General features: G+C 41.6%; 1 protein-coding gene across 20 annotated transcripts in view; it reads right to left on the reverse strand.

Moving 5' to 3' along the window:
• ANKS1B (ankyrin repeat and sterile alpha motif domain containing 1B) overlaps window positions 1–15,371 on the reverse strand; it is a 595,071-nt gene that overhangs the window by 21,543 nt on the left and 558,157 nt on the right. For 11 of the 20 annotated variants that reach the window (XM_053251587.1, XM_053251584.1, XM_053251586.1 and 8 more), the window contains 2 exons: window positions 9,273–9,347; window positions 1,665–1,793 (listed from right to left, as the gene is read on the reverse strand). In XM_053251587.1, the coding sequence (XP_053107562.1) occupies window positions 1,665–1,793; window positions 9,273–9,347 (204 nt within the window). Of the gene's footprint in view, window positions 1–1,664; window positions 1,794–9,272; window positions 9,348–15,371 lie in introns of those variants that run through there. The other 9 variants (XM_053251585.1, XM_053251600.1, XM_053251592.1 and 6 more) reach the window with 3 other exon arrangements.

Below are 15,371 nucleotides of genomic sequence, written 5' to 3' on the forward strand. Positions count from 1 at the left end.
CTATCTAAGGCAGACTAATCATTTGGATAGTCAGAACATTTTATTCACAGGACTTCCAGTATGTCTGGATCCAATTTTAGCTTGTTTGTCCTCAACCAAACCAAAGGTGCCTCAAGGCAGTTCAGGTTTTCCACTGCCTCCCTGAGATTAAATGGTTGGAATGAGAGCAGCAGCTGAATATCCTCAGTGTACTGATGATACTTCAGCCCAAGGCTCCAGATGATGCCACTCAACAGTTTAATGTAGCCTTGAAAAGATAGGAGGCAAGATGGAGCCATGTGGAATTTCATTAAGTCAATGGCCACAGGGAAGAGCAATATTCCTCAGTGCTACCTTCTGAAAATGAACCTCCAGATAGGACTGGAACCACTGCAAAACAATATACCCAAATGTCATCTCACAAGCCACTCCAGATGGATACGATGGTTTAGTAATGAAAGTCACTAGGAGATCCAGGAGAATCAACAGCTCAGACAGGGAGAGAGCTGGGCAGCAGGCTGGATAGTACACTATCAGAATTCCTAATCCTGTCTCACTAGCCCAACACAAGGGAGAAGCACAGAGTTTAGTGACTGTTGGACAGGGTACTTAGTCCAACAGACAGGGTACTTGGTGGTATCTCATTGGACTAGCACTACCACTTTGCCACGTCTCTCAAGCGGAGATTGTTGCTGTACGCAGAAACCTGAAGGATAGCTAGGAGAGATTTACTCCCACCCCTTCATCTATTACAGGTTTCTGTAATACATGCCTGGTCAGCAAACTCATCCACATCCGTTCCTGGATGACAGTTGCTTTTCCATTCACCAACCTGCCATTTCATAGCAGCACTGCAAAGCACAATTGGTTGCTGACATTACTACCAGAGTTATTTTGACTGGTAAGCGGTCAAAGAGGCACTTAATGTGGTGATTCTCTTTATTTAGCAGGGGGAGAGTAACTGGCCCTATTCATCCCCAGCATAGTATATCTCCAGTGACTGTTGCTGGTGTCTATCTGATGTTTTTGGTTTTTTTAGATTGTGAGCCCTTTGGGGACAGGGAGCCATCTTTTTTATTTATTATTTCTCTATGTAAAACGCTTTGGAAACCTTTGTTGAAAAGTGGTATATAAATATTTAATAATGTTGTTGGGGAGAGGAAGGGGCACCGGTGCTTCCCCTCACCTGGCCTGTCCAATCCTCACTACCATTTATTTATTTAGTTAACATATTTTTATACCGCCCCAAACTTACGTCTCTGGGCAGTTAACACCAAGATTAAAAAGAAAAACATTAATTCAAAATAAAAACAAAAAATTTAAAAGCAAGAAATTTCAAACACAATTTAAAACATATTTCCCTGTGCCCAGCAGCACTTGGAGGGTGGCCCTTATAAACCCTTGAACATTTTTATGGCACTTTGGGGGGTTTCTTTAATAAAGAATATGACTCAAAACTGTTCAAATCTTTATAGAAAATAGTAGTATTGCCATTTGTTTGCATTCTATTCCCACTACTCTGAACTCTGTTCCTGAAACCGTTTTGTCCCTGTATGAAAGACCTCACCATTGTTACACTGCACTACACACAGAAAGAGACTATACAAATTATAAAAGCCACTCCCTACATGTAGTAGAAGTGTACAGCTATACTTTAAGCAAATGTTGAGCTTAAGCAAACTTACAAATGCTTTGTAATCACATGACTGGAAGATGAGTTTCTCTGGATGATGCTGCCAGTACTGTACTGGTGTTGATGCTGTTGCTTCATTAGGAGGTCGTAAGGTAATTGAAGGTTCACCCCAGTCTCCAGTCTGAAAATCAGATATATTCCAAAAGCAATGTAAGAAGAAGACAAATTTGTGCTTCAAAATAGCTCTCTAAGGTTGTAGCTAATTTGCACTGGTTGCATATTATTCTTTACTATGAATGTCAACCTGGAGAATACAATAAACGTATGAATGCTATGTGGATAGCACTTTTTATTACTGTACAACCTCTCTTATCTGAATTTTCTAGAGAGGAGCAAATGGAACTTTCATTACTTAAAATGAAAGTACGATCTGAACACAACTGCACAGGAGAAACAGAGCTGGCATCCGATCTTGCACTGCGCTGATGCAGCAATATCTGACATCCAGACTAACAAGGCACCATCATGTAAGGCAGGAGGGGTTATTTTCGCTGATCTCTCCTTGCCTCTGAAGCCTACTGTACCTCTTGAAAATATGTCTATGAGGGTTGTGTAGTCCACAGGAACATATTTTCAGAAGTCTTAGTGGGCTTCAGGAGGAGATAATCAAAAAGGGGAGATCATACAAAATCACCCTACCTCTCTCACATGACAGCACAGCATCAGTTTAGATGTTAGGCAGAATAAAATAAATAGCCAGAAGTTTCAGATAACAGGGGTAATTTTGTGAAATTGATCTAGGCATGATCTAGAACTGATCTAGGCATGAATGCTTGGAAGTAAGTATCATTGGAGGACATCCTGACTAAATTTACTAGAGGAAGACCTATTGAAATATAGTTGTATTTTAGAATAACTTCTGAGTAAGTACTATTGGCTAATTTTGTCAGGATGTCAGCCACTGATTTCAATGGGATTTACTACCAAGTAAGCATTTGTACGACTGCAGCCAAGCAGTCAGATCCTAGGCATACTTACTCAGAAGCAAGTCCTACATTGTGCAGTGAGACTTACTTCCAAGTTGTGCATAGGACAACACAATCAAGTTGTGTTGAAGCATGACTTAGACAATCCCAGCCACACCTGATTATGAGTAAATTCCTTTGAAATCAATGGTACTTACTTCTGAGTAAATATGGATAGGATCTGACATTAAGTCTGTGACCCTAAAATGCTAGCTGTGATGTGTAAATTGAATTAATGTTCTTTTAGAGGAAAATAAGCAGAAATTTTAATTTCCTAAACAAAACAATTATATGAGGAAGGAACTTTCCAAAACAATAGCATACATGTAGTCAGTGTTCCCTCTAACAGGGATTCCCAGATGTTGTTGACTACAACTCCCAGAATCCTCATGCAAAGGTTATTTCAGCTGGGGATGCTGGGAGTTGTAGTCAACCACATCTGGGAATCCCTGTTAGAGGGAACACTGCATGCAGTTCAAAATTACAACTAAATAAATTAGTTGCAGTATATGTGAACACATGTCCTGCATGTTTTTTCCTCAGCTGAATTTGTTTCTACTAGTTATTGGCTCAAAAACTGTACTGCAGGCATTAGACTGCTGAGTACTCCTAACAGTGTGCATGCAGTTGTGCAAGAGCACTGTTGCACAAATGTCGGAAGTTGCACAGGCACAGTTTCACCATGGTGCGGCCATTATTTCCAATGACCCTGTCATTGTGCAACTTCTGGCATTTCCACAATTTGCACAACTCTGTGGATGCAGTGTTAGGAACATGTAGCAGTTCCCACAGTACCCCAAACGCCTGTGGGATACTGCACAATATGTGAGCCACTTCTTATCAATTAAAAACTTGGTTAAATTTTTTCTAAATTTTTTTGCTTACTAGCAATTTTAAACAAACTTGGAAATGACATTATAACATACAGTGGATTAAAAACTGTGAGTGAAAGCATATGGAAAATGTCAGTGAAAGAGAGTACCATTTAATTCTTAACCCAGGACAGAGCAAACAAAACAAGCATAGTACATCCATTTCCATGGGCCACACAATCATGACAAGACAGAGGCTTGTACAGATCTACAACGAAAAGCACAAAGTAAACCAGGAGACATCAATATTGATAGTAACTCTTCAACATTAGAACTGAAGCAGGATAGCAAAAAATAAAACAAACAGAAACAACTTGTGCCAACATTACTGCTTTTGTTCAAAAGTCAACGGCAGCGTTGTTCTGTGTGGTGTTTAACTTTAAGAGTAGTTCAGAGCCATCTGGAACACCATTCTACAACAGTGAATACTCTCACACTTTTCTGCATTAAGTGGAAAGAGGGGCACCTTGGTATGCCTGAAAGACACTCACTTTTTGAGCAAGTGCAGCTTTTCCTCTGAACTGTTTCTCAATGCTAGGCATTCTGACCCCGAGGAATGTCTGCCTGCTGTCAGGGGCATAGTTTGTGCCCAGGGGGGCCTGTGTTTCACCCTCGGCATCCCTGCAGCGGTGTGTGTCTGCAAGCATGCACACAATTCCTGCTCACCCTCACACGCCCCACCAGTCTGCCTCCCACCTGCCCACTGGCCGCTTGCCAGGCCACAATGCTCACATCCCACCCAGTCCATCTCCTGGCCACAGTCCTGCTGCCATAACTGCTTGTCAGCCCTTCATCTTTCCGGCCCCCTGGCCAGGAGCAGGAAGAGATGGTGGGTGGGTGGGTGGGCAGAGGCAGGCAGAAGGTAGACTGGCAGCACATGCAGCAGGGGTGGAATGGCAGTGCTGGCGTGCACGTACGCAGAAGCAAGCAGGAGGCAGGCAGATGGTGGTGCATGTGAGGTGGGCATGCAGCAGTGGCAGCAACATCACGGAAGCGGGGAGGGGTCAGAGGGCAGAGATGGCTTGTTTTCCAGGGACACCCTTGAACCCTGGGAGCTCTGCCCCTACCTGCTCGGTAGACCTTAACATTATTAATTAATTAATTAATTAATACTTTTCATTTATGTAGTGCCTTAGAGTGTTCAAGCCACTTCACATAAATTATCTTGTTGAAAGTCACTGGTTGACATCCAGACTAACATTTTATGTGCCAAATAATGTTTCATGCATGAAAACAGAGGAGGGGCAATATTTGCAGTACTTGCCCCTCTCCCTCTGCAGCCAATTGTGCCTCTCAAAAGCACATCCCTAAGTGTTGCAGGACCCTCAGGGACATATTTTTGGGAAGCACAGAGGCCTGCAGAGGGAAGAAGGGGATCAATGAAAATAACTCCTCTACTGCATACACAAATAAATAATGATAGCAATAAAATAATATTATAAAACCATACACAAAACGTTGGTTGGTGCATACAACATTAGTTTGGATGTCAGTCATTAATACTAACGTAAGTCATAATTAGCTGTTAGACATGGAAGCTCTATCAGGCCAGTTTCCCCAATTTATAGTCCTTTTAAGGACTATTAAGACTCTGCACATGAGCAGGTTAAGAAAGCCCCACCTGCCTCCCATGCAAGCCTGGGCTTTGTACCTTGGTTAAAGAGTGCAAGCATGCCCTTTACCCCAGCCTGAGCATGCACAGAGATGCGTGCATCCCACAATGCACCATGCGATGAGTGGTGTGAGATACTGTGGGATATCCAGAGGCCAGAATGCATCGTCCCAGCCTCCAGGGATTCGCACTGCTTGGAGCAGTGTGGATCGTCTGGGAACACAAGCCACACTCCATGCAGCATTTACTTGATCCTCTGGGGGAAAGGTGAGTCAGATCCTGGCTCTTCCCCTGCCCACCCATGTGAATATCCTTAACATATAACAGATGCATTTGCCACTGTATTCTCTGCTATGAACCCTGTAAAGACACACATTGAGGCTGTAGAGCCTTGGAGGGTTTATGAGCAGTGTGTAGAGCCTTGGAGGGTTCAGAGGGGAGAGTGGGCTCAGCAGATGATCAGTCCTGCAGCCCTGGGCGGCCGGGTCGGCCACCCACATGACTACCAGCTCCGTCACAGAGCCAGTTGGGATTGCGGGGATCAGGGGCCGCCTGGCCCCCAGAAGTCCCAGGATGCCCTGAGTGAGCGCACGGGGCATTCTGGGGGGACCCTTGACACCGGGAAGCTTCTTGTAGCCTCCCGGTTGGGGGTCTACTCGTGTGTTGCAACTCGCCGCTGTGGCACATGATCCAAACACCAGGGTTAATGGAGCGCTCGATCAGTTAACCTAATTTAGCGGGAGGGGGAATTAGGTGGGCTAGCCACCTTGGAACCACCGGGTTTACCCACTGGTTCCAACAATCACTAGAAAGTGGGCTAGGCTCCCTTAGCCCGCTTTCTAGTGACAGTGGGAATAGGCTCATCTTCAAACATACTGGGGGCCATGGAGGATGTGCTGAGAAGTTGCACATGGCTGTGACTCCTTGGCACATGTTCACTGCATGTTTACAGAAACCTTTCCTTGAACATGTGGCAAACATGTCTGCTGCATAAAGTGCAAGTCAACCTTTGGCTGATTTATGGATCAGACTTGTATGCTGGGCATTATCCAGCATTTGTAGGTTCCAATGCAACCAATGAAAGGGACATAAGCACATGCTAGTAGTCATGGCGACTATATGGAACTTCCATGTCCCAAGGCAGTATGCCACTGAGTACCAATTTCTGAGAATAAACATCAGGAGAGGGTTATTGGCTTAATCCGGTTTGTCAGTTTCCTGAAGGCATCTGCTTGACCACTGTGGAAAACAGAATGCTGGACTGGATGGATCTTTGGATTGAACTTCTGATCCACCAGGGAATTTCTTTCTGGACTTAGAAGTACTTCACTCTGGCTATATTGTGCCCTTTAGTAATTATCCATGTTTATAGAAATGATAATGCAATGTAATTGACAAGAAACATAAAGGTTTGTGTTTCTTCATTTAAGTAATCTTATTAATGTCACTCAAAGAAATGTGATTATACTCCAAGATTACACTTTCTTCCACCCGAATGCTCAGCCTGTCAAGACTATTTTTAAGTTGACAAGGATATTTGATGAACGCTTGTTTTAAAACTCTGATTCGAATAACTTTTAGCAAGATAAATATATCCTGTTCCATTAAAATGCATACTGAGCACAACTGCTTAAAAATGTAAGCTTCAGAAAACATGTGATTTGGTAAGGAATGCCAGAAGCAGAAGTGGCTAGGGAAGTGCACAGAACCGCAGTGGGGAGGCTCGAAGGTGGCAGGGGTCTATCTGTAAGAGTGCGGGAGGGTGCACTTACCCCTCCTGCTACTTCCCCCCAGCCTGTGTTTAACAAAGCCCATCAGGACAGCAGCATACCTCCCTGCCACCCCATTGCTCTCATCTTCTGGATATGACTGGAAGTCACTGATGCACCTGCGCACGCTGGAATGGGCAGGCGCATCAGCGAGTTCTGGTCATATCCGAAAAATGAGGGCAATGGTGCGGCAGGGAGGTATGCTGCCGCCCCGATGGGCTTTGAAAAACACAAACGCCGGCGGGGTGGGGGGGGAGCAGCGGGAGGGGTAAGTACACTCTCCCCCGCTCTAAAAGATAGACCCACCCACCCCCTTCGAACCAGCGTGCACATCCCTAGAAGTGGCATAGCATCTGTTGTCGATTCCTTACCTATATGTGCTCAAGGCTCTCACTCGCAACATATATGCTTCTTTGCCTTTCCAGAGCCAACCAGATGGCCATCCAAATTGCCCAAATAATTCTGCCTTGTTTGATCAAGATAATTGGAATTAATGGAAATTGCATAGTTATAAGTGACTATGGAATCTAGTGGTTCACATGGATTTACTGTTTTGTATTTTTTACACTTTTCAGATCTTATAACAAGATCCATACTAGCTGTGCTAGTATGGATACTAGAAGTGACACCTATAAGGAAATTAAAAAATGTCCAATGCTTGAACAGATATAAAATGGATTGGCCCTTTTGAATGCCTAGAGACTGCTGCAGATGGTAAGATTCCATGCATCCAATCTCCCATGTTGTTCTGAGGGCAGTCCAAGGATCTGTATGTGCAGCAGCAATCCACTACAGTCACTAAACCCCTAGAGCATTTCTTCCATTTTGGAAAAGGAAGGGAAGTTCTGCTCCTGAACTTCTCCTACCACCAGTTAGGGGGGAAAGGAGGACAATCCATGAACAGTTATCTGGATCAGGCCATATGTATACTCATACATATTCTTGTGAAAATCCCATTCCTTTTACAATGGGAACTTACCATTTTGTTGGCTGGGACCATAGCACTGAATTTAAACAAACTAAGATCTGAAATTGAACAGAATTAACTAAAGCACCCAAAAGGAATTAGAGCCAAATACATTTATGAAACCAGATAAGTATCATCTTCCAAATAAGGGGCATGGAACATCTAAAGTTAAGCGTGTTTAGGTCCCAATTAATTAATTCATTTGGAGATATTTAAGCATAACTTTACTGCTCCCATTAAAATAAATGGTAATAATTTTTTTTTTAATGGCTTAAATTTGGTTGGATCGCTCTCACTATAAAAAATAAAATCAAATCTTTAAAATGGTACAACTGTTGACAATGTAACTTAAATGTAAGTAAGTTGTACTTACATTTAACTAAAAAGAAATAACTGGACAGGTTCACATGATCGCCTGAAAGTCAAGAGGAGGGAACTGGAGGTTCCCACCCACTGCTTGCATTGATCCTTCACGATGTATGTATCATAGGCATCTTTTTTATTAAGCTGAAAATTTATTTTCCAAAAATGTTCCTTTTCCTCTATGGTCTTACAGAAATACTCATAATTCAGATTAATTTATTATCAGTATTAGCATATTTAAATATTCCCGCTGGGTTTCTCAATGGACTTGTAGCCCTCTTCTATGTCCCCCAGATAGACTGAGAGAAAGAGGAAGCAGGTGCAATACATGGATCAGCTACAAACCCTTCTCCCTTCCAAATGCCTAGCAAGTGATCAGAACTGAGCTTAGTTGTAGCTGCTATGTAAGTAATAAATATTGCATTATAATTAGAACCGTCAAGAGCTGGCAGTGCTGGGCATCTGTTAAGTTGGCGGAAGGGTTCTATGAGCGCAGAAGCAGGCACACAGTTCCCTCGCTCTGGGCAAATGTTTGTTCCTTCTATTGCAAACATGAGCAACAAAAGGCTGCTTTGTGTGTTGCTTCTTCTGATACAGCTACGAGTCAGGACATGCTACACTGAAGTAACTCCTTTGAGCATTTTAAAGTAAGGAGAAACTAAAGGGAAGCTTTTCCTTGCTCCGAGGAAGGGGAAGGCACAAAACAGAGCAAAATTACAGTAATTATGCAATTTACACTTATTCTTGTCTTTGAAGGTTAACAAAGACAATCACCCGGAACAGAAGCTGAAGTAAATATGAAATAATGTTTTGAAAAAGTCAGAATTTGGAGCTTTAAAAACTGCATCCAGTTACACAAAAACCAACACGCTAATTGCACGCTATGAAAAACAAATGTATAAACACATACATACAGTCCTGGAAATCACTGGATGTTACATATTGCTTTGCAATCTGAAAAGCGTGGCACCTGTATAAAGTATTAACGACACCAAGGCAACACACTGAACAGCAATACAGTGACAACGTAGCCATTGATTGGAGTATCTTACATTATGAACCTGATGGACTGCTGAGTAAGGATATCCTGCATTCTGGTTGGTCCATATTTCACAGACAGAAGACTGCTAATATAAACAGAAAACTGCATCTCATCTTATAAATAGTAAAGCACCATGAACACCCCAAACCCAGGAAGAACAAGTAGCGGGGGAGGGGGACGGGACAGGATTGCATGTTTTTGTTTACGATAAAAAGAGATATTTTTTTTTAATTGGCAGCAGCTGTTAAAGCTTCTCCTTTTAGTGTATTTGCTGACAAAACATCTTTTGGGCTTATAGAAAGCATATTACAAAAAGAATACATCCCAAGCATTTCAAACCTATTCAGAACAACAAGACAATTCAATCATTTTATAATTATGAAATAAAAGTGAACAGTGTGGTGGGGGAACCATGTACCCTTCAAATAATACCTTAGGCTTTGATTTGCATTCTGCAGTGGCAAAGGTTTTCAATGTAGGTTTAAGTAGGGGGGAAAGGGTTAAAAATAAATAAATACTGAGAATCATCAAGCAAGCACCACTGCTGAGCTATGAGCATTATTAACTTAGTATATGCTGGGTTGTGCACTGTATTTGAAAGATACTGGCTGCAGTCCGCCAAAGGTGGATAATGGACAACCTGCAGTCATTTCAATGGGGCAGACACAGAGCAGAGCTTAGTGAAGTGAAGTTAAAATACCATCTAGTCTGCAGCAACCAGAAAAGAAGAAATACGTAAAAATAAAATGGAGTAAAAGCCCATTACCCAACCCAACAAACTCTCCAAAATGGAGCAGTGACAGTCATTTGGAATGTAGATTGCCAGAATTCACGCTGTGGGCAGACTTTCTATGTCTGGAAACAGAAATGTAGCCAGTGAAGCAAAGGGCACAATACAATCACCACAGCAAAAGGCATCGAAATTTGGATTCATAGCATCTGACAATACTTGGTACATATATGTCCTTATTTGGACACCATGAGCAAATCCAAGATAATAGCTCATAGTAGCCAAGCAACTAAAATAAGCACCAGATATAGTAGCTACCCAGAGTCTCCTGAGCAGGCAACAATGAAAGGCTTTAAACAGATGAGAAATGCAACTACAGTCTCTGGAGTCGCTAGCAATTAATACATCAATAGCTTAACCACATTATGCACAGCACAGCCAGCAGCGAAGACAAGAGGCAGGAATTTAATACTAGTGTCTAAATCAAGCCTGCGTTCAAACAGACACAGCTTCCTGAAAGAAAATCACAATTGCTCCTACGTTTTCCTCTGTGAAATCTGGATGCCTCACACTGACTGACAAGCTGCATTCCCACTCAAATGCTGGCAACAGAGGCTGCTTTTTGCTTAAACTGGCCAGCAATGTTCTTACAACACAATCCTTACACAAGAGGAAATAACTTGTTATGATCGGGCACAGCAATTATTGCAGCGACAAATTCTCACGAACAGTTGCATTGCCATCATCTTGACCCAATCCAGATCATGAGTTATTTAGCGTTAGAATTTTGAACTGAAATTGAAATTAAGTTTGCTGTTAATCCTCTTGAAGAAGGTAATGCTATGGAATGCTTGCGTCCTCATTTTTTTAAGGGGGGGGTGGCATTCAGGGGCAAGAATTTCTTCTAGCACAGGGCTGCATAACTTCAGCCCTCTAGCAACTTCCACCATCCACCAGAGATGGTGGCAGTTGTAGTCCAATATCTGTAGGAGGGTTGAAGTTGTGTAACTCTATTCTAGCACAAACTTTAAGTCTTACCTTTTTTATTATTTATTTATTCAATTTCTATACCACCCTTCCAAAAATGGCTTAGGGTGGTTTACACAGAGAAACAACAAATAAATAAGATGGATACTTCAGATTGTTAAGATTGTTAACGGACAATGGTTACACGTGGACTACTGCAGGCCTCCCAGGCAACCACAAGCAGGTGTGAGACAACATCATGATGGCAAAAGATTGAGAATTAAACAAATCAACTATACTAATGACCTTTAAGGGGAATAAACAGCATTTTGCACCATCCACATTTGTGGTACATGGTAAAGTGTGAGGTGGCAGTCAGTTCAGTATGTACATGGAATTGTTTCATCATGGAGTTAAGTCTTAGTGTCTTGAAGAGGACCAGAGGATTCAACACAACACAACTCTACCTCTTTGCTGCCTAATGGACCACTTTTCACTCTATTACAGTAGATGTGCTTATGAAGTACCTATGTGAGCACAAAGAGATACATTGCATGCCCCATTGTGTGTGTGTGTGAGAGAGAGAGAGAGAGAGAGAGAGAGAGAGAGCATGAGCATCCTAAGGAAGATCTAGCAGACTTCTGAAGATAATTTCTTCTGACTACATTAACGCCTAGGGCTTATCTTACTCATTAGCTAGTTCTAAGCCTGTTAATGTTTCAATGCACAAGAAATGCAGACATGGCATAACAGAAATGTTCAACTGCATAGATGAAAATGGCTTTTAACACAGAGGTTGTTTGTTCTTTCTGGAACCCAGGGAAATTATAGGTAATGTACCACGGGTGGCTCTGCCAATACATGGAAGCATCAGGAGAGGAATTATGAGTTGTGCTTCCTCTTTTGCATTTCCAGGGTAACATACTGTATGAAGGTGGTACTTGCATATCCTCTGCAGTGCAAGGCATTCACTTTAGACACTGTGATAGTCCACAACATGTGAAGCTGCTCTGAATCTACGATCTCTGGCTGCAAACTGCTGGTACACATTAATTAATCAAATCCTCATAGGTCTCCTGAACATTACATGACCCTGTTTTGTAGGTGGAGAAACAAAAGAGTTTATGCTAGATAACTAAGGCCAAAGTGATAGTGAAGTAGCCAACACAGAATCTAAGAACAATTATTAAATCCTATTATTAAAATTATTATTAAATTAAATTGTCTCTGTCAAAAGGAGCATAGTAGCCACAAAGCTTTAACCAAAAGTAAATAAACAGTCAGATCCTTTAACAACTTCTTGCAAAGACATTCTATTAAACCATTGCTTTCTAAATATGAAGAAAACAATGTCAGCGGGAGAATGCAAGCTGGGAGAATGCAAGCAAGCAACCCAATTTGATAGATTCTTTTAAAATATGAAGGCACTGGGTTTTTTTTTGCAAAGGTAGACAGGGCATGCAGGTTATCTAGCTTGAATCCAAGCTAGAATTCAAGAAAGCTACTGTATAGTTAGTTACCTACTCCAAACCCACAGTATATACTGTGTAAGCTTCTGGAAAAATATTTCAAAATCCTAGGTAAACCTTTAGGAGCTAGAAATTCAGATACAGTTTATTTTATTTTATTTTATATTTATTTTAAAAGCACATTAACAGCTTGCATGTTTGCAGAAGTCTCAAACATGAGATTGAGCAGCTGAGGTCCATAAGGCTCCTCCTTTCCACACAACCTTTTGCATGTCCAAATTTTCTATTCCAACTACCTATCCCATTATTTCCTTCCTATCACTTGCCAAAGAAGACCAGACCCTGCAAAAAATGTGAATGAAGTTATACAATAGTAGTCCTATTAAAGCACATTGTACACGCATAGAGGCAACTGTAGACATTTACATATTTATGTATGAACAACTCTACCTCCGTTCATTTAAAATGATCTTGAGTACAGAACCTCTCAAAGACAGCTACAGATAGAAAGTGTATTGCTGTACATGCGGTCAGCATATGTTAATAACTGTACATGCATAGAGGTTTGTATGTGTGTAGAACATTACATGAATAAAGATGCTCAGTAATTTATCCCTCATTTATGGCTCTCACAACTGCCACGATACCCTCCAAGATGGTGCCAGATTTCACTGGAATATGACATATCTGCGGGGTATGAGTCAATGATATGAAGGGGAGCTAGTATCAATTCAGTCCCACATCTGGATACTCATAATCACTTATTGGTTGAAATTCCATCGAACTGGCCTCCACCCTCATTTTGTCAGACAGTTTTGTGTCTGACTGGAGGAAAGTAGTTGAGGAGAAACCAAGTTCTTCCATCAGTGTGAATCTCCCTATGTTTTGTTTTTGTTTGTTTGTTTTTTAAGGCAATTAGACAACACATTTGGGATGTGGCTTTACATGAAGATAGGGCAAGGAGAATGAGCTGTCCTGCTGTAGGAAATCCTAATAAAACCTTTGTCCCAGCCAATACCTTTATGATCTGACATCCCCTAAATTTCAAAGAGTGTTTACTTTGGAACGCTTTATTGTGCTGCCCTCTGCTTTGTTGGAAGCTAGGAGAGCTGGTCTTGTGGTAGCAAGCATGACTTGTCCCGTGTGCTAAGCAGGGACCACCCTAGTTGCATATGAATGAGAGACTACATACATGAGCACTGTAAGATATTCCCCTCAAGGGATGGAGCTGCTCTGGGAAGAGCATCATGCAGAAGGTTCCAAGTTCTCTCCCTGGCATCTCCAAGATAAGGCTGAGAGAGACTCCTTCTGCAACCCTGGAGGAACTGCTGCCAGTCTATGTAGACAATCCTGAGCTAGATGGGCCAATGGTTTGACTCAGTACATGACAGCTTCCTATGAGATACCTGGGTATACCTTACTCCTATTTGTGTCCCTGCTGCTTGGGTATGGTGGAATCTATTGAGCATGTATTGCTGTACTGTTTATTTTATAAATAGGTGTGCTCCCTGCTTATATTCCCACTTTTACTTGATTTACCAGGTAGGACAGATAGTTTTTATATACACATTACTTCCTTTCCATTGTTAACCCCGTAACCACTTTCAAGGTAGCAAAATTCTGCACTACAGTGTGTGCCATAAGAAAGCAACAGGTCAACTCCTTAATTAACTACATGCAGAAGAACATGAGGTTTGGGGTTATTGTATAGAATAGCATTGGTAGTTAACTGTATTTTATGGGTGTTATAGGTTATGGATGTTATATGATATATGTTATAAGTCATAAGTATATATTTTGTTGGGTGGTCGGAGACTGTTATAAATGAATTGATCGATTGATTGAAAATGATTTTCTGTTTCACTGCAAACCAGCAGCCTTCTGCCTATTCATGTCTCACAAAGACATTTAGAATTAACCAGTTGTGGTTTTTAAAAGGTTCAGTGTCATAAGTGTAGAATACAAACTGATAACTTTGTTATCAGTGCCACTCAGTCAGCAAAAAATGGAATATCAGTAATGGAAGTAAGATGTTTGCTCTGTGGATTATTTGGCAGAACTGTGTTCTGAGCATCCCATAACTGCGATGGAAAAGTGGGATATACATTTTAAAAACAGAATAAATAAAACAATGTGGCAGCGTAACTTCTTTTTCAGACCCATTCTAGCTGCAAGCTGGCTGTAGTGGAGAGGCCTGGTTGTGATGGGCTGGGGCCTGGGTGCCTAGGTTTGCAGAGAACACCAGAGTATGCCAGACGACCATTTTGTTAAGGATAGTGGCTGACGTGATGTGCACTGTGATGGAGCTGTGACGCTATGCCCCAGGGTTGCTACGGATTCGCAAGGCAGCCCCAAAGCCATTAAGAATGGGCAGAAGTGCAAGCAGCACTACCACAGTTTTCCCTCTTTGTGAAAATGGCAAAAAGTGCAGTAGCTCTGCTTTGCTACTGCCCATTCTTAGCCGCCCTTAGAAATTCATAGTCCATGTTTAAAAGGAGGTGGCATTAAGGACATGTTAAAACAAATATTTTGATGTAAATCTTAAGATCTGCCAATTTAGCCACTGGCAGTCAGACCTACCATTGAGCCTGAATGTTTTATAGAAAACTGGAAATTTACATTTGAGCTTGAAGAATGTGTGAATAGATTCCATGGGACCATCCATGAGCAGTACCAATATGTAAATATTAAGAAAGAATTGCATTCTGTGCCTAACAATAACCAGATGCAATCAAATTGTCAGATATATTCCATTGCCAGGTAATGGATGAAAGAGCTTGGAAAAACAAATAATTTAAAGTTATTTTCTGCAGCATCAGTTGCTTATGCATTTCGTTTCTATGGAAGGCTAATCTCTTCTGAGGCACAAATTTACAACTGATAGGCACTTAAAAAAATTAGAAACTTCTAAATTACAGAGAAGTCTTCTTTTCAAGCCTGCCAA

Source organism: Hemicordylus capensis, chromosome 5 (assembly GCF_027244095.1).
Source record: "Hemicordylus capensis ecotype Gifberg chromosome 5, rHemCap1.1.pri, whole genome shotgun sequence".
NCBI classification, from domain to species: domain Eukaryota; kingdom Metazoa; phylum Chordata; class Lepidosauria; order Squamata; family Cordylidae; genus Hemicordylus; species Hemicordylus capensis.